This window comes from Aythya ferina (assembly GCF_964211825.1).
Source record: "Aythya ferina genome assembly, chromosome: Z".
Lineage (NCBI taxonomy): Eukaryota > Metazoa > Chordata > Aves > Anseriformes > Anatidae > Aythya > Aythya ferina.
In genome coordinates this window covers 64338500-64363055 of record NC_140299.1, presented here as the reverse complement: position 1 = coordinate 64363055, position 24556 = coordinate 64338500, and the positions used below count along the sequence as shown (strand labels likewise).

The 24556-nt window shown below is 41.2% G+C and overlaps 1 protein-coding gene across 3 annotated transcripts; it reads right to left on the bottom strand.

Moving 5' to 3' along the window:
- Window positions 1–1041: 1041 nt before the first annotated feature.
- On the bottom strand, window positions 1042–8239 carry PPIC (peptidylprolyl isomerase C). 3 transcript variants are annotated; one of them, XM_084503912.1, is made up of 7 exons: window positions 8090–8223; window positions 5332–5445; window positions 4782–4875; window positions 4315–4528; window positions 3892–4027; window positions 2979–3163; window positions 1042–1609 (listed from the first exon to the last, which is right to left on the bottom strand). In XM_084503912.1, the coding sequence occupies exons 4-7, from the start codon at window positions 4525–4527 to the stop codon at window positions 1481–1483; spliced, it is 663 nt and encodes a 220-aa protein (XP_084360038.1). In that variant the 5' UTR covers window position 4528; window positions 4782–4875; window positions 5332–5445; window positions 8090–8223; the 3' UTR covers window positions 1042–1480. The 3 variants fall into 3 exon arrangements, with proteins under 3 accessions (XP_084360038.1, XP_084360040.1, XP_084360039.1); XM_084503914.1 differs by lacking the exon at window positions 3892–4027 and having other exon boundaries at window positions 4311–4528; window positions 8090–8227; XM_084503913.1 differs by lacking the exons at window positions 3892–4027; window positions 4315–4528 and having other exon boundaries at window positions 8090–8239.
- Between the last annotated feature and the right edge of the window lie 16317 nt (window positions 8240–24556).

Below are 24556 nucleotides of genomic sequence, written 5' to 3'. Positions count from 1 at the left end.
AAACAAATCCACAGCACAAACTGAACAGCGTTAAGAGGGAAGTCTGATTGCCTAATACTAGGCAAATCTGGAGGTCCTGATCAAGCTTTCCTCTAGTGATGTTTTAGAGAAAGCAATGCTTCACAGATCTCCAAAGAGAGCATCAGTATTTACGTTCAGGAAAGGCCTCAGAACTGTGGATGATGAACCAGCAGAATTATCCTTGCAACTGCAATTGACATTAGGAGGACCTTTGGTAAGTCCCTGCACAGTTTTCCTGATTACTTGCAAGCACAGAGGGTGCCAGTAGGCAGCTCTACAAGCATAGTGTTCACTCCTACCCTACACCATGCAAAGTCAGAACACCTCGCGTGGGCTGCAGGACATCTTCCAGGAGACCAGGCACTTCTAGTGGTGTGCTGCCTTGGGTGCAGGTGGATGAATCCTTCACCAGATCTTGGAGCCAGCTCTTACGTCTCAAGTAAGTTCTAAAATACTGCAAACCTCATGAGAAAAGAAGTCCATATCTCTGATAGAAAACACTAACTCATTAAAGAGCCCAACACAACTGTCCCAAAGTGGAACCTTATGCTAACCTTGTTTAAAAGCTACCAGTTAAGCTGTCAGCTTGTAAGAGTATTTAAGAACCGTTACAAAAATAATGAATCTGAAGTTTCATCTCTAACATACAGCAAAACTGAAAGAAAGTGTCTGAGCCTTACCATAGATAACATGATTAGCCATGATACAAAATCCACCATGCTGTAGAACCAAGGACTCTTCTGTTTTTATCAGTGTTTAACTGATGATCTTATTTAACAATAGAAAGAACTGCTCTTCCTTGAGTATAGGATTGTATCTGAATACAGTGCTTTTTTGAAAGACAGTAAGAACACTATCTGACAAGTTAAGATTAGAGAAATTTACCACCCAGCTCAAATCTTACAACCTCATCTGAGAAGCAGCACCCCTTCACAGTTTGTAGAATCAACTGAAGTGAAAAAAAAAAATGGTGGAAAACAAACAACATAAAAAAAAAACACACAACAAAACCCTCCAGTATTTATTTGAAATCCAAGTTTATTTATTCAAAACATTTGTTTTATTGGCCCCCCGAGAAACGTATTTAAAAGAAGCTGATACTTTTACAGAAAGTAACATGCTCAGTTGAAAAGTTGAAAACAAAAATTGCAAAGATTTCCAGAGAAAACAACACGACTGTTTCAAATGTTGAAAAAAAACAGAGGTACTTCTAAAATTTTTCATGAGAGACCTTTTCTGCAAGATTTAGGATTTAGCTGGGTATGTCTTGATTTTCAAGGTGTAACAGGTCCATCAAATTATTACAGAAACAGCCCTACCTACTATGTACGTGGCAAATGATAAGCATTGTCTACACATAGCCTCGTGTTTTAAGGAGAAAATACGATGGATAATCGAGGTCAGTCAAAAATCTGGGCCCCAAAGAATTAGATTTTACTTTCCATTTCAACTGCTGGTCTCACCAGCCATCTACTTCAACTACAAATGGCTCTTTCACAGCTATTTTGCCACTGTTCACAATCACACAGTCTTGAAGGGGGCGGTCATGTTCATCTGTCTGCTGAAGTTCTATCGAGTGCACCACAGACTGCGTAAAACATAAAAATAAGAAGTTCTGTTTAGTCACAGAAATGCCAATAACTTGAGCCTGGCACCAGGTAAGCACCCAGGTGCTCCTAGCATTACAGGTTATTAAGCAACATCTGAACTGAGACCTTTCCCCTGTTCAGTTCCCACAGACACCTTTTTACACGGTACCAGTGGTGCCACTCTGGAACCCACACAAAGTTGGCAGAAGCACATGGCTGGCTGTTTGCCCTTCTATAAAAACAATTTAAGCCAACAAAATATTACCAAGGAACAACTAAAAATACCCTATTAGCTGATCAGCCTAACGCATACAGAGTCTTATCTGAGGTCTTTGAGCAGAAACTGAATCCAGAGACCATAAGGGATGAGCAGTAAATGTTTTTCTAATCCTACATCACAACTGGGCTTACAGAAATCTGATGACTACTTTCACCTTCAGTATAATTGACACACAGATTTTAAGTGCAGTACCATGCCTGCCAGTCAGACAGGCAGAGGCCTCATGGTAGGCAACTAATTAAAGTAGTATTTTTAAAGGACAAAATTCAGTTAGAAATATTGACTATCTGTCTTTGGATATCTGCCCATTAATCTAACGAAACTAAAACTTAGTCTAAATCTCTCAAAATTTTTCAGCTACTACTGTAGCTCACAAGAACTGCATTCAATATGCTGGAGGGGACAGGGAGGAAAGTGTTCTGATGAGATTTTCAAACTTCCCATGGAACTGATCAGTGCAGCACATCATGTTTCCCCATTTATTTCAAAACATAGATTAAATGGAATAATTTAAAAGGAGAAGTATGATCTGTTGGGAAAAACATTTTTGAACTTAAATATTCCATTTGCAATCATATATTTGATCAGTTTTGCTGCTGTGCACATTTTGAGGAGATTAACCATAGATTTCTTCCTTTTTAAATTATTTGAATATGTTTGTATACTTTACATTCACATGCTTCTAAAAACCCGGCCAACGAAAGTCTTATCTATGATTAGCATGTGCTACAAAGTTAGATTTTCACTTGTAGAAATACAATTATTTCATGGTTAACAGCAGTACTACAAGGGGAACCTGAGCTTTGTCTATTTGTAATCTGCAAAGGTATCGGTGCTGATTTCAGTGGTAAGTGGTCTGAAACAGGAGGTGTGAAAGCCAAAGGATGATTTAAGTTTCCATTTCTGTAATCATCGTCAGCTATTTCTTTCAATTCTAAATCTTCCAGCTTCAAGCTCTTCATGTTGTTTTTCTACCACATGCACATTAGATTAACACCAAGTTGTCTTGAACAATTGAGGGCAAATTACGCTAACACAGATACGGTGCAAATTTTCCTCAATTAATCTTACCATTACTTTTAACTTACCATTCCGTCAAGGACTTTGCCAAATACTACATGCTTTCCATCTAACCAGGAAGGCTTTGTCACACTGATGAAAAACTGGGATCCGTTGGTATCTGGGCCAGAATTAGCCATGCTAACCCAACCAATTCCATAGTGTTTGAGCTTGAAGTTCTCATCAGGAAATTTTTCTCCGTAGATGCTTCTTCCTACGATAAAAAAAAATATATAAATATATCAAATAATAATAAAAAACATCTTCAAAAATGGGAAAAGCAAAGTACAAATTCAAGATCTAAAGATTAAAAGATCTAAGATACTAAATATAAAGATTAATGAATTAGAGTAAGCTCAGCAACATCACTGTTGCATCATCAGTGAGTCTGCAAACTGATAACATTTTATGTGTAAAAAGTAAGGTAAGATAAAACACCAGATATAAGGAGAGAATATTTTAAGCTGACCATGCTTTAGCCTCTGAATTTAACAGGCAAACTCAGTATCTTCAAAGGTTCTGCTAACATACAGCACTGAACAACAGTATACTTCAACGTCTTCCACAAATTTAAATTACATAATTATATCCCCTAAAAATAAAGTAGCCATATTTTGTGACAATTTTAGTATTTCCTTTTATAATATTTTCCTCCTAGTATACAAAATTACTTTAGACGTTTGGGAATGTATGGAGACCAGAGGGAAGCTAGCCCAAAAGACTTAGTGTGTACTGGTGCAAACATTACATGAGGATTTTGGTGTTTTAAAATAGTTTAGAAGAAAAAGCGTTAGTCATGTTTAAGCCACCACTGCTTTGAAAAGAGAACGCTGTCGCATTCTTTATTTGTACAGTGCCTTGCACAGTAGGGGAACTGCTCCCAACACACTGCCAGATGCTATCCCAATAAACAGTATTAGCAGGCAAACAAACATTGCCTACCTTTAATGCTAAAACTGTGTCTTTGGTATTTTAGCCTTCCCCATTGTTCGCTGCAAGGAAAAGGAATGTGTGTTTTCCATTCTGTCCCAGCGGGGAAATCACTAACACTGTATGCAGACAGTTCAAATCGGAGCGCCTGAAGAATATGTGTGTAAAGGAAGAGAAGAAATCAGAAGCCAGAATGCATGCAATGCAAGAGATGCTGCACTAGGGCTGCCCTCAGTGGGCTGGCTGAACTGCCCTTCCAGAGGCTCGGGAGGCAGTTTTAAATTCACAAAAGGAAAAAAAAGAGAGGGCAACACCCTCATTTTTCTAATTTCTCTATCCCTGGTTTGAAATTCCCTCCCACAGCACATTTCAGAAAGTTCCACCGAAATGGCTGAGCTGAGGACAGAGAGCACGGACTATGCCTCGCCTACCTGCCTTCACTCTCTGCACTTCCACTCGTTCATCGCGGATTAGTTTTCTGTAGGTTGACTTAAACTGGTTTGTGTATACATGCAGTGACTGCCTCGGGGAAGAAGCACTGCTGCAAAGCCAGCGCAGGGGAAGGTAGAGATGTCCATCTTTTGGAGACAGGATGCCATGAGAGCTGCTCAGCTGCTCAGCGGGCTCCAACCCACCACGCAAAGCCATGCTGCTTGAACAAGTCAGACAGAAAAGAGCTATCCGCAACAGTTTAGGACAAAGGAAGCTCTATGTGTACTCTGGTAATCCAAACAGTCTCAGTTTATGCTCCAAGATGCTTGGAAAAGTACTAGATGCTTCCAAAACAAATGTTTTCTTCATTTATGGGAGTTGAAAGAAAGAGAGAAAATGTTGTTTTGCCCATCTTTTCTGTAGGCATTTGAGGAAAGGAGAGGGAAACTGACAGATACTGAGTATGTTACCTCCTGATCCATCTCCAGCTGTGAAGTCCCCTCCTTGAATCATGAAGTCTTTGATCACGCGATGAAATTTACTTCCTTTGTATCCATATCCTCTCTAAGAAAATAAAATACATCTTTAAATTAATAAAACATGTAGTTGTATGTGATCATATGGACGTAAGCCCATGGTGGATCACCACATGTCAGAGAATACACCACCGCCTGAGAGAAATACTGGCAAGAAACAAACTAAAGTGAGATGCAGGTGAATGCAGTTGGGGTGCAGAGCCACACAGCAGGTAGCTTCACCCAACCACAGTGCCTCCCCATGCTAGATCTGCACGGTAGGGACAGACTGAGATGCTGATACCCAACTTCCCATAATTACATCCTGTGAACCATCCTGCGGGGACTTCTGTGCCTTACACAGCAGAGCACAGCCTGAGGGATGGCTCTCCTGCACTGACCCGCTGAGTTAAAATGGACAGTTCACGGCTGAACTGGCATTTAACGAGTGTTTATTTCCCATATCCAAACTTTAGCACATGGTGAAAGAAAACTGCAAACCTACTTCTCCAGTTGCCAGTGCGATGAAGTTCTCCACAGTTTTGGGGACAACCTTTCCAAACAATCCAATTGTAATTCTGCCAACATCTCTGTCTCCAATCTTCACGTCAAAGAACACCTAGATGTTTTTGTGAAGAGAACACAAGAGATACCAACATGAGTGCAGCAAAAAGACCAAGCTTTTCGAAGTGCACAACAGTAAGAAACAGCCTCTGGCGGATCTATATTAATAGCATCCTTCAGTCCCTGAGGGTGCTGTTTTCCTTCCAGCCATCAAAACCAGATTAGGCAAACTGTCCGAGAACGGGTGGCTACACGTTTCGTTTCTAATTGTTCTTAAGGGCTGAATGGCACTGTTATATCACGGGTCTGAAGGCAAGGTTCAGGAAGCTTTTTCCCAGACATGCATGTGTTTAAAGCCATATGGAAAACGTGAAATAAGAAAGGAAGTAAGGAAGAAAAATGCTGCCATTCCAGTGTCATGGGCAATGACAAAGAACTACAGTGCTGATGCATCCCACAGACGACAGCTTGCCATCCACTCACAATCTTTACTGTTTTAGGCATTTGTATGTATGTGATTAAGTAGAGGGGAGAGCCTACAATTCATTAAATTGACAAACAGTGGGAAGAAAACCCTCCTGCTGCAGCAACATGTCCCTTTCCCACATAAGAATTCAAAGCTGCCCAGAGAAATAACCAGGCTGCTCTAGGTAGCTGACTGCCCACAGTCTTCTATGTACGTGTCGCTAAAAAAGCGTACTTGGAACAGACAAAAGGCTTAAAAGGCATTTTAATATAGTTCAGAATATCTGAAGGCATCGCTGAACGTGCAAAAATGTTTCAACAATTACTGAAAACAGGAACAGCTGTCAGGAAATGAGGCATTTTGAAGTTCTGAAAAAGTTACATAAAAACTATTACAACTTCTAGGAAACGGCAATGTGTATTCCTATGATGTGGTATTTGCTGTTCCTCGTGGCACTCAACCAAATATTACTTGTCTGCAACTCTAAGAAATTAGTCCAATAATGATAATAAATGACCACAGGCTCTCCAATGTGAATGTCCCTTTCATGTTCCCCTACTAAACATTTCTACCGTTTCTTGATCTTCCATGTGGTTTTGACTGTTTAACTTTTGGCTAACATTATAAAAGCTACATACAAAAATAAAATAAAATTCCTTTTGGTTCACCTCATTCATTTCCTTGGCACTTGGCACTCAATAACATAATTCTTAGATGTGTGGCTCCCCAGCTATTAACAACAAACTTTCACTGATTTCTTGACATCCTAATAAATACACCCCTCTGAGTCCTGCCCTCAGGACTCCCTAGCTATGGGCTATCTATCGTCGGCGTAGGTGTTCCCAACACACCTCAATTTCCATGGAAATGTTGTCCAGGTACAAGGCTGCCTGAAATACGTGAGCATCTGGCAACACAACCAAGGCCACGGAACAATGCCTTCAGGTAGGAGCAATGTCAAACGCTTCCACGGACCCCAAAGATGCCTCTGAAACCTACCCCAGGCAGGAGGCCCCACAGATGGCAGAGCTGCTCAGCCAAGCAGCAAGCCCCGTACTTCCACGTTGCGTTGCTTGGGCTTACATTTGTGAACAAAGAGCAAGCTCCTGGCTTCCCACCTGCACCCCACACACCTGTCCTACCTGTTTGGTGTTGGGAAAGCACTGCGCTTCCCAGTTACACACTGCAAAATGTGCCTGTGCACATCTCCGGCGTGTCACGCCTGCACCGAGAAGCTGTGCTCTCCTCAGCAAGTCTCTGAAAAATCAGTGGCACGCTTAGTGAGCTAGCACAGCAGTCCCAAATTTCCAAAAACATGTGGCCAGGATCTTCACTGCAAACTCTCAGAAAACAAACATGAGGTGTCTGATTAATATTTATGTAAATGTTTAATATTATTTGCAATTTGCAGTAAGCGTGTCATGCCTGAAATGACAGAGTCCAGGACACCAGTCAGGGAGGCTGGCTATGGTGAACGTACCTGTACGTGACTGGGAGAAAAGGGTTTACATCAAAAGGAAAAAATGACGAATAGTATTAAATCAGAGGAGGAGAAAAAAAAAAAAAAAAAAAAAAAAAAGGTTGATTGTTGAAGAAAGGTCTCGTGATTTCTGCTGACCAGGTAACACGATGATAAATGAAACGAGCTCCTGATAAACACAGCATATTGCACGTGGAAAAACGACTGTAGGGCTGCACTGAGGGGCACCAAAAGGGCTTGTTATAAATTATTAAGGGCTGAGGAGGGCCAGGAAAGGGCAGGATGGTGGCACGGCACCCTGGGCACTGCACTGCACATACTGCCGCAGGGTGACCCCAGCGACCCCGAGGAGGCTCTCGGGGAGCAGCAGGGATGCCCGCAGATCTGCAATGATTTCCACGGGGGGAACAGCAAATAAACCCCTGGAAAAAGAGAGAGACCGGGCACGGTGCGAGGGGCTCCGTGAGGCTCTGCGGGCGCCGGGCACGGCATCCTCCAGGTCCCGAGGGCGACATCCCAGCGGGTGGAGGAGGAGCAGAGCACTGCTCGACGTGAGACCAACCAAACCGTGCCATTAATCGCAGATAATTTCTGCAGGGCAGCCGGGGGAAGCAGCCCCGCCAGTGCGACCCCCCCCGGCCCCCACCCGCCGGGGAAGGGGGAAGGAGGGAGGGGAGGAGAAGGGAGGGGGGCGCCGCCCTATGGGATCGGGTGGGATCGGGCTCGCCGGTGGCCGCCCGGCTGCTCGCTCACCTTGGCTGTCACGCTGGGCCCCCTCCTCTTGAATCCCGCAGCCGCCGGGGCCAGGAAGCAGAGGCAGGCGATGGCGCCGAGCAGCGCCGCCGGCCCCCCGCCGGCCATGGCGCTGCTGAGGGGAGCGCCGCGGCGCCTGCGCCCGCCGCCGGGCGGCTCCTCCTAGCGCCATGTGGCGGGGGGGCGAGGGTCACCCATCCGCCGCGCGGCCGGCGCGGGCCCTGCTTAGCTTTTGGGGGGGGGGGGGTGCAGGGGAGGGACGAGGCGGCGGTGGCGGCTCTTGGTGGTGGCTTTGGGGTTAGGGGCAGCGCTGGGCGCCCCTGTGGGCAGCCCCCTGGCTGAGGAGCGGCACCCAAAAGAGTTCAGCAAGCTGGTGGCTGCGACCCCGATGCCTCGCCCGCCAAGATGGGGAGCAGGGAGCCCGGTGTAGCAAGCTGCTTTAGCTTTGGTGCAGCCCTGTCACCTTCTCTGCTCAAAAGTCTTTCACATTTGGGATCTGTCCTAAAAAAAAAGTAACGTGCTGACAGTCCCGGAAAAATGTGCAAGCTGTAACACGGTGAAATCTGTGGCCTCCGGAATTCCAGCGTATGAAGGAAAAATAATTAACAGATACTAACACGCTGCAGTCAAGAGGTTGACGGTGGCATATGTGAGCGTATTCAGGATCAAACTGGGTAGCTGTGCAAAAAAAAACTCTGCATGGCACAGCCCCACGACAGAGCCTGGCGCTGGTTCAGAGCTGTCCCGGAGCTGGGGAGCAGTGCTGCAGGAGCAGGGCAGGCTCTGCACCGCTGCGGCCGCGCTGCCATCGCCACCCAGCCCTGCAGCTTGGGGCTAGGCCTGCATGAGCAAGCAGCCGTGGTGGGTGTGTGGGGCACCATGCTTGGTGCTGAGCAGCTGATGTGTGCTTTTCGGGTGGTCTGTCCGGCTGACTGAATGCTGACTCACGGCTGAAGAGCGTTGGGCAACATGTCTTATGGTGTAGTTTCATCTGAAGGGAATCCAGCTGGTTGTGCCAAGGCCTCTCTGCAGTGGGAGCGAAGCACGGTAAATGGAGACACTGGAAAGATCCACTGCAAAAGTGTTCACCTGGTCCCTCCTACAGAGTGCCACAGACGTACCCTAATGCACACCTCTGATTTCCACATCTGTCACTGACACATTTTTCAGTTTTGCCCCGTGTGTAACTGCACTAGTACTCCTGAGTGCAATGAGACTTCTCATAAGGTGACTCCGCCAAAAACTCAGTTATCAGGCACAGCAAAGAGGGGTTTTCAGTGGTCCCACATTGTATAGCACTGAGTGATCATCTGGTGTAACCGGTGCCTGACTCAGATAGACCCCCTGCTCTCAACAGATGTAAAATATCTATGACTGGAACTCATGGGTCACAAACTAGCCTGGACCAGACTAATCTGGGCCTCAGTTTTTGCACCTCACCTATACAGTGAGTGCTCTCCTTCTGTAAAACTGAGGGCTTTCCTGAAACCCTGCCTGCACTGATTAACTTTCAGCACTGGCATATATGGGGCTTCAGGGTATGGTTCAAGACATTTACCCAGTCTCTCTTTACCTAATTACCTGTTTGGCTTAGTGCTAAAACAAAACTAATTCATATGTAAATAGGTGATGGAAGTACTTTGGTCCTGTTGCTAATGGCTGCTGTACATCACATATTCTTTAAACCTGAAAGCAGACCTGGAAATATACTGTTTTATGCAAGATTATTCTGTACATTAGTGCACTTCCAAAGAATATGTGAATGTGAGAGTTTACTCAGAGTAAACTGAGTGTTTTCTCTGCCAGTATGATAAGGTACTGAGAATTTAGCATTATGATTCCGTTTCATTGCACCATCACATGATGGTGTTTGACTTTCTCTGGATCAAAGATTTACAACAGAAATATAACAAAATCCAAAGGTTTACTGAAATTTGCAGTAGCTGGGTATAAACTTTATTTGTCTGATAACATATTTCTTTAGATAACAAAGTAGTTAAGGATTTTAACTAAATAGTTTGCAACCCACATACGTATCTAATCACATACATCTCAAATCATTAAAATTCAGAAGATGAAATCTTACCATTTTCCTCTCACCACAATCCACTGTTATTACTGTTGCCTATTTAGTATTTATCTGCTCTGAAGATGTATCTTTATACCAACAAACAAAAGTTACAGACTGTGGCATGTTCTGAGGAGTATGATGAAAATGGAAAAAGCTTCCTCTTAGAACATACAGGAGGGCATGTTAATATTATTCAATAATTTGAAGGTAATGGTTAGAAGGTGGGTAAGAAAAGACCTACATGGAACAGAGCATTTCTGATAGCACAGATTCATGCAAGTCATGAGGAAAATATTGACAGAAAGGTGCGAAAAACTGGAGCATTTACTAATTATATCTTTTATACTTTTTATACTAATTATATCTATTATATCTTGAATCTAAAAGAAGTAATAGCTGATGGGACGTTCTCAGAACTATTCAGTCTTATTAGTAGACTGGTTCAAATCTCAACATGCAGGGGAACAAGCAATGAGCTAGAGAAGAGATGGTCTGGCTAGGAAGCTCCATCTAATACTTCTAATATGGAAAGGTGCAAGTATGCTAAACAGTGCTATCCAGAGTACTACCCAAAGTTCCCTTTTACTCCCTCTCACTACAAATATTAGCGTTTGCAAGAATGGCTTCCCTGTTTATTGAGGTGTAAATATGTTTTATTTTGTACAAGATTGTATGTGGGATGGGAAGAATGAGATGAGTGCTTCATAGCACTGAAAAGATTTGAAAATAGCAAGATCAGGCAGTATCTGGTTTACATTATTTTGGAAAGTTTATGCACAATAATGATAATTTTGGGAAGAAGATACAACTGTTGAAATGGGAAATCTATAAAAAAGACAGAAACTTAATATGTTCAATGAATACTCAATATTACATGTACATGGAAAATCTTCTTCTGAGGCTAAAATGAGAACTACACGTTCTTTTTTAAGGAATTTGATGTTGTGATTACCAAACTGAAGGTAGACAAAATTCTGACAAACAGTAGGGTTTGTAGTAACTGGAAAGAAAAAAAGAAAGAATTACATAGAATTAAACTAAGGAAACCTTCCCTCAGAGGAGGTTTCGGCTAAATATTAGGAAAAATTTCTTAACTGTGAGAATGGCCAGTCTTCCTGGAGACATAGAGCCTGCCTGGAAAATGAAACGGTCTTCCTGGAGAGGTGCTCCATGCCTGCCAGTGTTAAGAAGGCATTTGGATGGTGCCTTCAATGACACGCTTTAACTTTTAGTTAAACCTGAAGTGGTCAGGCAGTTGGACTCAACGATCTTTGTTCAGATAGAACAAACAGAACTATTCTAATTCTAATTCCTTCAAGCTGAATTATTCTAATTCTAATGGCCCAGATGAAACTGGGAAATAATATATTTAAAAAATATGATTTCTCTATTTCTCTGATTTATTACTCACAACTATCTTCAAGATTTTGCAAACTCTTTGCAAAAGCAGACAGTACAGTGTGTTGAGAACTATACTGAACTTGTGGTGGATATGCACAAGCACTATCTGGAAAGTACAAAATCAGAGGAGGATCTACAACAGGAGACCATTCTATCCTCTTCCATCCTCCCAAGGCATGAACAATTTGTTCACCTCTTTGGTGCAGCTGATTTGAAGACTGTTATCATTTCTCCCCTCAGTTTTCTTTTCTGTAGACTAAACAACCCCAATTCATTCAATCTTTCCACATGGGTCAAATACTAAAGCAGGCGTCATCTGGCTGTGTAGCTTTTAGTTGAAATATTACCTCTATCCTTAAATTGGAGTGGAAGTTACAGATAAGTGCATTTTGTGTTTTTTCTTTTCCTTTTTTTTTTTTTTTTTTTTTTTTTTACTAAGTGACAAAAGGTTGTTGTACCAAAAATTACATTGCCCATTAAAAGAATGTGTTAAAACTGACTTGTGCTTGTAATATTGTTCACAGGATGTTCTATATTTTAGTGCTAGCAGACATGCACTATTTAGGAGCTTGTTGTCTTCTGAAGTAATCAAGCCTTTAAAAGAGTAAATGGTTACTGGCTGACAAGCTTCAATTTAAGTAATAGTATTTGTAATGAGGTGGTTCATTGCTTCTGAGGGGGTCTTTACCGTTTTAAATGGGTACAGAAGAGAGATATATTAAGCGTATAGCATCTGACAGCTTTTGATTTCTAGTGTTAGTAGCATTGGCAGTAATTCTAGCACTTCCTTTCAGCTCTATGGCATTTTAGTGCACTATGATTTATGGTAGTGATACAGAAATATTTCATATCCAAACTGCTCTACTATATCATGTTATACAGGTAGAAAGAATTCAGGGCATGACATACGTAATAATAATGCTTTATGGTTCTGTAGGCACTTTCATCAATGTTAACTGCTTGACAGCTGCCAGGATAAAACTTGGAGTAAGCACTGTGTTCGGTAAGGCTGCTGTAACTGAGCTTTTATGTTTATTCCCTCGCTCTGAAATAGGTTTTTGATTCTCTGACCTGAATCATTGAAAGCATGTCATCATTACCGGCCTCAGTCTGGGGCCATATTGTTTCAGAATGCCACTGTATTACTTGTCATGGGTTTTTAGTGCATCACTGGTAGAGTCATACGTTTAAAGACAAACTTTAATCCCATAAAGACTTAAGAAGTGACAGCACTTCATCTTATGCATTGTCTGTTTTATAATTAAGTTAAAAGCTATGAAGTATCAGGGCCAATGTGGTGGTACATAATTCTAGGAGACCACAGTTTAAAAAAAAAAAAAAACATCTTAAGGTCCACAAATTTTAAGTCACTATATCTGTCCTTCATGAATAATGAAGGAAGAAGTTTATGGGGAGTTTTGTTTGTATTTTTTGGTCTTTTCCTTTATGTAACTTCAGAAAGATGGAGTGTATCATATGTGCTGTCTCTTCTATTAAATCACTTGTAAAATGGCTTAGACTTCCCCTGTCATCTGGTGCACTTATGCAAAATAAATGCGTCCTATGCTCCGGATAAGTGTCTTCCTTTTGGTGAATAGTTTTTAAGCTTTTTAAATTTCATATCCAAGCACAATTTGAAGTGTCACCCTTTCCACTCTAATGGCCAAAGCATTTATTTAGGTGATACCAGCAATGTGTTTTCAAAATATTACAGCTGGAGCCAGAACCATTTGTGCTTTGAGCCCATTTGTTTACAGGATATCAGAGCTATCTGTAATTGCACATCTCACTGCAGTGAGCATTTAGCACATAGTCATTCATTTGAGTTCTGTTTTTTACACAGTCTGCAGTTGCATAAGATTCCTAGGGAAAAAGAAAATAAGTGTAGCAGTAAAGCCTAGCTATAAGGAAGTGTTCAGTCAGATTTCTTTGTTTTCAAGGAAAAAAAAAAAAAAAAAAAAAGTTAAAACATCTTCATAGCATCTTAAAATTATGTTTTGTCTTTTTGTTTGTTTTGTTTTGTTTGTGTTTTGTTTTGCTTCTTCTTTCACTTATCATTAGTTACAATAAAGATCCCAGTTCTCCAAACACTTTTGCACATCCACTGTGCAGTATGACTCTGGTCTCACTGCCATGGAAGTACTTGCATCTAAAGTTAAGTACACAAGTGTCTGAAAATTGGGTCTTTGTCAATAACTTTAAGTTCCAGTAATCATTATTTCTAGCCTGATAATGCCCAAAGGTGAAAATCAGGATTGCAGCTTGTGCCTCTGAGATCGGGCTTTAAGAGAAATGAGGAGAGAATCCTTCCATAAAATCCAAATGGGAGGTTGAAAAAAGTTGTAAAACAACATCCCATTGCATGACTGTTGTGAAGAATTGATCCATATTCACTCGATGTTTGTGAGATCTTTTATTATTATTATTATTATTATTATTATTATTATTATTATTATTATTATTTAGATAAAGGTGGAGGCAGGGGAATGGACTCACGTGCTTTGGAATGAGGTGGGTTCCTTAATTGTTTAGGAAGTAAATAGCAACTCAGGTATATCAGTCAGAAGAGGAATAGCATAATCAGCAGTGAGAAGCCATGCGAATGTGAATGGGGTTGGTGACCACCATCCAAATACCAGAGAAGACTGTAGTAGTCAAGGGGAAAATTGGGGCTTGCAACTGTTTAAGGTGGAAGTGACGATGCCTTGTATAACACTTTTTCCTTTATGAGTAATGAAGGAAATAGTCAGATGTTTAGAGAACTTTTATATGAAAAATGATAATGCTTAGAAAAGACCTGACTATCTAGGAACAAAGGAGAAGGGTCCTTCAAAATGGTTTAAAATTGACAAAAAGATGTAGCTGACTTGTTTAAAGATGAGTGAAGAGTGAGGATAAATAATACTTCTCTCTTCTACTTGCTCTGAAACCTGCTGTGCTGACAGAAGTACAATGTTAGCTTCATTAGTACAGGAAATATGGCTCAGAAGGTACATTGAGAACAGATACGTGTAATTTCAGTGTCTCTAAAGTTCAGCAGTGTTATTACCATGCTAACAGTGGTATCTGATCAAGGACCCCATCTATCTAGCAGGTTTCTAATCAGTAAGATGCAGTGTTACTGTAAAGATGAATTCATTTACTATCTTACAGAGCACGCTAAGAAAGCTATCTTCAGCTGCCTATGAGGATTTGAGGGCAGTTCCTCCGCTGTGTATTTCCTTTTAACTTTGAAAGGGATTTCGTACTTATGCCTAAATAGTTCCCTGCATACCCTGGGCTTAGATATAATCCTATTTGTTGTGTGCTTCGGGCCATTGTGAAAATACACATTGTGGTAAAGAAAATACTTTTCTATAGCCGTAATATTCTTCCTGGAAGGGTTGCCAATCAGAGATCAAATGTCTGAGAAATGCATTCCGGGATCCTTTGTCTACATGAAACTGTGATGTATACATTTTTGTACATTAAATGTGTGCAGTAGCTATAGGAATTCTGCCAGGGTTAAGGACCAGGGAAGGGCCTCTAGTGCTGCTTACAAGACGAGCAGTAAGTGCCCAGCTGCAGGCGAGCGTATGGAGTTGGTGTTTTCCTTAGTGCCTTAAGTGAGAAGAGTCTTACACTTAGTGGTATGTAAACAGCAGCACAGTGATCCTCATTAAGAATAGATACATCACAATATCTAGACAAGTCTGATGGTTTCTCTCATCAGGAAAGAAGTATTCTGACTGGTGTGGTACAAAAACTCTGTGTATACGGGCATTTTAGTGGTGTTAGTTTGCAGGGGGGTTGTGATATGCAAATGAATGCCATTTAAACTATTCCTCTTTTCCTACCCATTGTCTATTCTATGGCGATTGTCCCTATTCTAGGCAATTTATTTTATAAAAATTCTATTCTAGAATGTTTCCAAATTCTATATTTTGTACACAGTAACTTGTTACAGCAGTTACCCTTATCGTAGATAGGGTTTTACGTAGTGCTGGTAACGAAGGGTAATATTAATGTGCTGTTTTTTGTGAAGGCAATTCTAGATCATTTAGAAATAACTCTGATTTTTGGTTTTGGACAGCTGCGCTGATGGCAGTGGGACCCTTTATATTTACAAATCAAATATTCAGAGGTGCTTAAAGGATCTCAGCTTTGAAATCCCATTTTTGAAAGAGGTCCCAAGAGGGCTGACATAATGAAAAGCTGAGAATTTTTAGCACCTTGTTCACTTTTGGGAAGGGAGGTTTCAGGCACTGGGGAACTTTTCAATATTTCTTTTAGACTTTACAGCACTAGGCAACTGGAGGAGAGTAGTATTTTAAAGACTTTTTAAAAGTGTCAACAACTCCCTAAGCCCAGAAGACTATGCAAAGCATTTTAAAACAAGAACTTCCCACAAAATACGTTGAATATACATAATGCATGGAAATGCAATTGTCTGGAACGGCAATTTGCTTATAGTGCTGTTACTTCTCAATATTTAATTTATCAGGAAGTGATGCTGATGACATGTTCCACTTGTATTTTTGTTCTCTGTATTTATTGTGAAGCAAGACTGCTAACCTTCAGCAGCCTTAACTGTAGGTATTTGTCCTTCATACATGCCACTAAATGCTTTACTGATTTTTTTTTTTTTTTTTTTTTTTTGGCTTTATCATCCATGCATATGAAGCACTGTAGCATGAAGAAGAATTAAGTGTGTGACTGCAAGAAAAGGAAATTGGAATAAAGAACTCAAGGATCAGATGTGTTAATATCCTTTTACTGGGAATTGCTTTTAAGAAATATGGTTTCACATTGTGTTTTATATGCTGAAATGCTTTGTGTAATTACAACACCATTGAAACTTTTGTTATTTTTTTTTTAGTCTTCAGACTGAGTATATTGTGCTGGATTCCAAATTTTCTCTATGTCTGGAAGCATACCTTAATACACAGTGTTTTGGATGGCACAGTTCACAAAGTTTTAGTTGACAAAGTAATGGTTTGGATGGTGAAACAAATTACAGAATCTCATTTATATTATTTAATCCCTTAAATTCCACATAATCCTTATTAGAAGCTCATAAACCTTATGCTGATGATTGTTTTCCAGTTCAAAATAGATGTTGGAGGATTCAAATAAAATTCCACAAATGCTACCTGGAAGCTGATTTACTCGTGTCCATTTTTATGTATCTTAAAATATGGCCCTGGTTTCTAGCAGAAGCAACAGAGTAGAAAGAGAGCAGATGTTTCTTTGATTGTATCTAGGGATATGTCAGTGGTATTCTTAGAAATAGAGAGATTTTGGCTTGGCAAACTACTGGTGGCATTTTTCTTCTCATTAAAACATCAGATTGATAAAGTCCATGTACTGCTCTGTTCTAAAATGTTCGGGCTTTTTTAAACATTAGCATTCTTATCATTTCATTGGCACTGCAGGCTTCTAGGCAACTCACTTTTTACAGATCTCTTCCTTCACATCTTTCCTCCCATCAACCTGACAAGTGAGAAAAAAGTCACCCCTAAGATTGCCAGTTGTGGCTGCTGTTAAAGGCAGGGGATTACAGCGAATGCTTAAAATTCAGTTCCAGGAAAGCTTTTTCCTTTTTGGGGCTATGCCCTGTCTCTCTCCCCGTTGACAGAAAACCCAGGCACTTTCTTAGATTTAGCAGTGTTTTGTGTCAGAATCCTCTAACTTCAGACAGCAGAGCCAGTGAAGTGACAGCTTTATATGTATCCTTTTGCAGAAGAGCATAGCAGTGCTGTAAATCCAGAGTTTATTCACAACTGTTGTGCTAATACATTGCTATAAAAGCAGGCTGATATCTCATGTGACGTGCAAACTACTGTTTTCACACTTAAGACACCAATCTGTAAATTTGAACTAGTAAATCTTCTTGAACCTGAAGACAAAATTTGTGCTCGTTTCATAAACACATCGGTTATGTATATTATGTCTAATGCAGCAAATGTTTCCCTTAAGGATAAACAATGTCATCCACAGCCAAGGTGTTGTCTTCTAAAGACATGGTTCATAAGTTATACTGTCATTAGGAAATCAGATTAAAGTCATTTAGAAAAGCAAAATGAGCGTTTGAAATGTAAATTAGAGCTTGGATTTTTTTTTTTTTTTTTTTTTTTTTTTTTTCCTGAGTCTTTAGAGTCAGTGTAAACTCTGTTCTTGCAAAGCAGCGTTTGCCTCTGTCAAGGCAGGATACTTGAGCACATGAACGGCACTTTTGTGAAGCCTTCCAGCAGGGGTGTCCTTGTTGGCTGACCTTCTCTTCTCTCTGTCTTCTGTCTGTGATGCTTCCCTATTAATTGCATTTTCTGTCTGAGTGGGACTTTTACATTTGGTAGTGTAGGATTTGTACATTTGGCAGCCTGTAAGGATTGACTTGGCTAGGCATGTTTTTCTACTGAGACTAAGAGTGTCTACATGAGGTCTTTCCTGCCAGAAGGTAAGAGTGGTAGAAGAGACATTTCACAGCTACAATCTGATTAAATGAAGCTTATCCGTAGTTGTGTCTGAACCTCTTTCCAGTTCAGAGATAGAGGTGTGATTGGTGTGTCTGTGTTCAGACCTAATGTAGGCCACCGCATGACTGCAGATACTATCACAAGTCGTATTTCAGCCATGGCCCGAATGAGCAAAATTGTCAAGTGTCCCAGTCCCGATTTCTAGAGGAAAATAAGATGACCGTGGCCATCAGGTCAATTCATTAGAAAGTGCTCCTCTGTGAAGGCTGGAGCAGGGAGCAGGTCACCGGCGAGGGGCAGCTAAGAAGACAGACACAACTTCAGACTGCAGCAAACTGGCATAAACACGAAGTAGAGGTTTCAGGTTTCCTTCCCTTCCCACTGACTTTACAAGATTTATGAGAGTTTTTAGCTAATCTCCCTGCACGGTGACTTACGTCACTACCTCACTGCTAGACAGAAAACAGTGGCTCAGTGGCAGCCCCCTTCTGTATTTTCCAGTAGTTACTGTTGTGCGAGGAAGTGACAAGTCTTCACTGGAGCTTCTTCCAGTAGCGCAATGACAGCTGCGTCTGTCGCTTCCAGTGGTTGCTGTTGCTACTGCTAATAAGACATCAGGACGCTGACAAAAAATCAAGTGCAACCAGCTCATCATGCATCACAGCAAGTCAAAGCTGCTCTGAGACTACCTGTCTGAGATACTGCTTCCAGCATAAGCAGGCCTGTGTATCACTGTGCGAATTCGGCCTTAGCATCCTGTCTGAAACTGGATAACCAGGCAGTGCCAGTGTGCCTTATCTAACCTTCAGCTTGCCTGGAAACTTTGTCTCTTCCTGCTGGGCAAGGAACCAATAGAACCAACTGTGAATTTTATTGGGATCTTGAAGAGGTCTCAGCTGTCTCGTTTGGAGCTGACTGGCTGAGGCTGTTACGAGTCCATCAGTCACCGAGCTCATATTCAACTTCGCATCCACTTTTCCAACAAGAGCATCTTCAAAGTCATGAGTTGTCCTAGTGAGTTGAATGAGGTAAAGAGCATTTGTCCTTCCCTATACCTGTACTTTTTAGACCTATTAATCTTCCTCGTCTCTATCAAAAACGTTGGCAAAAAAGTGTATTTTTCAGAGGATCATTCCAGACAATCAAAGCTCCAGAAGCTAAAGTGATGCCTTAAAAAAAACCAAAAAACTTCTAACATAAGTGATCACAGCTTCTGTCAGTAATATCATTAATATCACGCAGGTAATGGCTAAAAGATCAAGTAAATGTTCAGGATTATGGATAAGTATCTGGAATTATTTGAATTTATTGCCTGATTCTAAAATTGTCATCCACTAAGAAGTTGAAAATTGTCTGTGTTTTGTTTTCTGTTTAACAAATGCATTTGGAAAGCATCGTATCTCAGAATAATATAATTGTTTTTTAAGAGGACCCTTGGTTTCCTAAGGAAATGGTTTTCAGAGTTGGATTAGGGAGGGAGGAAAATGTCTTTTAGGTACTGAGTGGCTTTTCAGAGCATGTGATAACAGGCCACTTCTCAGGGAACTGAGGAATGATTGTATACGATTATAGATAGCTGTAGATCATGAGCTTTATTAGGAACATTATCCCTACAAACTCTAAAGGTTAGCAAACCCTAGTTGTCTGCAACTACCAGTCCTGGGCAGGAGAAACAAGTAGAATCTGTGTAATAGGAAGAGCAGAAGCGGCTTTTCAGACCATCCCAGGAATCTCTGACACAGACACAGATATTTATTAAAGCTAAGAAGCTGTGGGGCAGTTCCATTTCTTTCACAAAAATATTGGCTGTTGAAAGGAGGGTTTGGTGTTTTCAGGATGTCTCTTTCAAAATGAACTCGGGATTTTACATACCAGCCTGGAAAATATTGCAAGAAACCTTGAAATAAACTCTCTAAAAACAGTAGTACTTGAATTCAACATAAAGGCGTTATTAAAATTTCCTGGTGATAACACGTAGCTGTAGTGGCTACTTCCATTGATTCTGGTGGGGATAAGGGTCTGAAGGGGTGGCATAAAATCCAGTCTTTAGTCAAATTCTAGTTGAATAAGATATAGCTGAGTTTCTTTGTTTTATGAAGAAATGTTCAAAATGTTTCAAGGATGGTTATTATTTTTATTTTCAAGAAATATTGGTATAAATCATGTAGGCACTACCTTTTTCATGACTGTAATTGTAGATTGCTTATTTCCATTAATTTCATTTCTTTTTAATTCAGTCATTGTTCCTGCACCTTGGTGAAATTATACTTTTACTTATTTATGTTCAACGACATAGGGAATAGGAATAGCAGTATTGGACTTTGAGAAAAATGCAGAGAAATAAAATGAAGTCACTTTGATTAGATTGGGATATTCGTTGAAGACCAAAGGACATTTATTTTTCACAGAAGGACTGAATTAGATATTTCAGAAGCTGCCAGCTAAGACTCACCTAAAGACTATTAACAGAGCTGTCTTGCTCTTCACTCAGCATGTCAGGAGCAGTAGCCTGCGAGATGAGTACCATACATAAGGAGCTGTCTGAGGAGTTCAGCTGCTTTTAATGACCCCTTCCTGAAGGTAAAGGCTAGGGACTGAGAGCCATGATTATTCAGCAAGACAAATGTAGCCAAAAGTTCTCATAGTTTCAGTCCAACATGCAACTGTAGCATATCATCAGATACCAGGCTGTGATTACAGCATTACATCCAAATATCATCAAATGAACTTTTCCTACTGAACTTCAGGGGAAGAGGCATTGGTTCCAGACCTTTTGTGTTTCTCATAATTACCCATTAAACTTTTCAAAACGAGATCTCTGCAGTAGATGGAATTGAAAACAAAAGGAGCCAGAGTAGTCACTCACTTTGGAATCCGTAATGCTAACACTCGACTCCCTTTTCATATTTGGCTCCTGCATGTTATAGTACGTTGCTGAGGGTAAGGAAATTAATAACGTTGGTGAGAAGATTGTTCTCTATTACTTGAAATGGAGATGAATGTTATTTTTCAGTCTTCATGGCCTACGCTCCTTAATTTGCTTTCCCTCAAGGCCATTTCCCCAGTAATTGAAGAAGGGGACTGGTATGCATCTGAAACACAGAGGAGATGGTACAGAGCCTAGCCTGTGGCCCATGAGATGCTGCTGTCAACAAGAAAAACTGTAGGAGGCAGTTTGTGATGGGATAAAAAACAAACAAACAAACAAACAACAACAACAACAACAAAACACAACTGATGAGAGTTCCTATGGGTGCAACAGGACAAGTCAGATTCAGAAACTTTATTTATTACACGATGAGGATGCCCTCTTGTGCTGCGCCTAATCTGACTTAATTGTGGGCTGTTGCCAAAAGGAGGTGTCCCACGCTTTATTCTCTCCTCCTGTGCACCCCAAGCAGCAGGTTGTCTATGGTCCTTTGTATCACAAAATACAAAAACTGCAGCAGTGCAGTGTGTCAGATCAACCTGCTGATGCTGTTTGGGAACCTCCCCTTGTTTTTTTGCAGAATAGTTATCTTGAGTATCAGTGAACGTAGCCAGCTCACTCTGAGGCCTCATGACTGATGGGTCCAATTTTACACTGGTGAAGGAAGGGCATGGAATGGAAACAGTACAGTTCCTCTCAGTATTTCTGGCGGATTCTGGTGACAATGTGCCCACCTTGAGCTTCCATCCCATTGCCAGCTTCCTTTTGTGTGCTTTTGTACCACTTCTAGTGTCTAGGTGGGCTTAGAGAACATGGCTAACTGCAGTGGCTTTTTGAATGGAAAAGGAGTGGATTCCTCCTCCCTCACACAACTAAGGACTGAGATAAAAAGTTTAAAAGTTATCTACCTGGGAAACTATGCTTGGTAGGTTATGCTAGTGCTTTTGTTATGATCAAAGCTTTTGCGTAGCTGAGCTAAAGCATACATCTGTGCTACACATGCACAGATCTTGCTGAAATCTTTCTTCCTGGCCTGCATTTTTCTTCACAACTCTTCTCTACAGCATCACTGAAAGTCATGTTTAACCTGAAAGATTTGAAAGATATAAGTTGACTAGCATACTGAATCAGAAGATAAAATAAAACTACTATTTAAATATTTTTACTTTATGCCAATTTTAATGCTGGATTGAATGGTTGGAGACAGTTTTGGGCTCCCAGTACAAGAGAGACACAAAAGAGAGTCCAATGAAGGTCCACAAAAATGATTAAGGACCCAGAGCACCTCTCTTGTGAGGAGAAGCTGAGAGAGCTGGAGCAGCTCAGCCTGAAGAACAGGCTGATCCCAAGGGGGATCTCATCAGTGTGTATAAATACCTGAAGGGAGGGTGCATGGAGGACAGAGCCAGGCTCTTGTCAATGGTACCCAGTGCCAGGACAAGAGGCAGCAGGCACAGGCTGAAAGACAGAAGGCTCCCTCTGAACATCAGGAGGCTCTTTTTCTCTCTGACGTGCCTGAGCAGTGGCACAGGTTGCCCAGGTGAGCTGTGGAGTCTCCATCTTTAGGGATGTTCATGTACTGCCTGGAAGTGGTCCTGGGCAAGTGGCTGTAGGTGGTCCAGCCTGAGCAGAAGGCTGGGGACAGACAGCATCCAGAGCGTCCAGGGCATCCAGTGTCAGCCTCAGCTGCTCTGAGTTGCCATCAACCTCCTGTTTTCTCCCCTAGTTCCCTCTATCACTTACAGCTCATGACCCTTTCTGATGATAAAACACATTATGATATGATTTCCCAATGTGTCCAACTGTGCTGTATGATTCATCCACAAAAAGAAATATCAGAATTACTCCCATATGCACTCTGTCTTTAATCTTACAGAAATAAACACTGAAGCCATAGAGGGTGTAGCAAATTGCTCAATTTCCTAAAATAGAGCAAACAGTGACACGTTATCCTCTTCTTCATCATGCAGAAGTAATTGAAGAATTCTCTGCTAGAAATTAATATGGGGGAAAAAAAGCATAAGATAAAAAAGGCAAAACCTACATGGAGGCAATTTAGAAAAGATTTTTCAACATGCAATTAAACCCCCAAATCTAAAATGTCCCAGTTTCAGAGTCAGCTCCAAGAACAACACTGTACTTTATGGTCTAGCTGCCACAAATGGGACTTTCAGTAGCTTTACCAAAGACTCTTTTCATCAAATTTAAGGGCACAGGCAAAGGAAATCAATTCACTTCTGGACCACTTTCCATTGAATGAATTTCCACTGTGAAATTCATAAAATAAACAGTCTGAACGCTTTCGTTCTGTGGCTACTACCAGTTGCAACTGGGTAAAACCACTGCACAGTTTTGCTTAGGTTTTAGACGCAGCTGCAGTCTTTGTGCTCCATCCTCTCTGGAAGAAAGTCGCTCGTTCATTGGGAATCGTTATTGCAGTACATGCTATGTACCTCATACCACAAGCAGTGACAGCTAAAGAATATCTCAGCCTCTTGGATGTTGCCTCCCAGACTCATATTGCTTGTGATAGAGAGGTGCACTGGAACAAAAGAAAAATTGTGTGTCTTACGATTGTCTATAGATTTCTGTTTGACTTTGTTTTCCAGGTTCAGGCTTTCTGGCTACCTCAGTGCCATAAGAGAAATGGGGCTGTAGTTGAAGGACCGAACCAAAATCACTATGAGTATTAAATGATAGAGGTTGTACAGTATCCTCTGGCAGCACATAATTCTGCTATGGAGTGCAGACACTGAGTTGTCCTGCAGTCTAAATGAAACTGTCATCGTGGGACTTCCCGGGAGATCAGCTGAGATCACAAGCTGTTTGGGGTAGATGTGTCACAGAAGATGCAGCCATTGAATAACAAAATTCCTGTTTTCCTCTGTTGTCACTCCACCTCAGTCCTGCACTTCAAGCAGGGGTATCATTTTAAGGCATTGCAACTTTTTTTTTTTTTTTTTTTTTTCTGCTCATGTTTCTTGTATAGGCACTAGCCTGGTTCCCTTATAAGGGGACCAGGAATAAGGGCACATTTAACATTTTCTCCATGTTTCCTGTGAGATATATTAACTCTTGTTATTCCCCTTCCCCTTGAATACTTGAGTCCATTGCAGATACCTGTAGAGCATCTCTGATTTTTCCCTTGTTCTTTATTGTTCTCATCCCTTTTATCTGTAAAGTTTAACTCTGTGCTAACATCAGTTAAATAACTTTGAGGTGGCCACTTGAAGGAAAAACGTATACAATGAGGCTGTTCTTACATAAGTTGTCACTTCAGAAGTTCCAGAGGTGTGGGCAGTGCTTTATAAAGTCATCTTTTCTTCATTTGCTGGGAACAAGTTGTGACAGTGTGATCTCTATTTGCAGTAGGCTATAAAAGGCAGAGCCAGTGGGAATGGGAGATTCAAAGTCCTACAGCTGCTCTGCAAAGGTTTTGCTGTGTCCTGCAACAAAAAGCAAAAGCTGCCTCCCCTTGACACCACCCCTCCCAAATACTGTGTATGTATTTAGCTGTTCACATGACGTCTGTTCCATTGATTTCAAAGAACATTTTTACGTATGAGGCCTATACCCATGTTTACTCCATGTAGGATCAAGACCTATATTTT

Bases quoted from the DNA above. Each gene is read 5' to 3' on its own strand.
- PPIC (XM_084503912.1), bottom strand. From the start codon at position 4,527: ATGGCTTTGCGTGGTGGGTTGGAGCCCGCTGAGCAGCTGAGCAGCTCT. The intron at 3,164-3,891 runs GTAGGCAATGTT...TTTTTATCGTAG, and splicing joins ACACAGTTTTAGCATTAAAG to GAAGAAGCATCTACGGAGAA. The intron at 1,610-2,978 runs GTAAGTTAAAAG...TGTTTTACGCAG, and splicing joins GCAAAGTCCTTGACGGAATG to TCTGTGGTGCACTCGATAGA.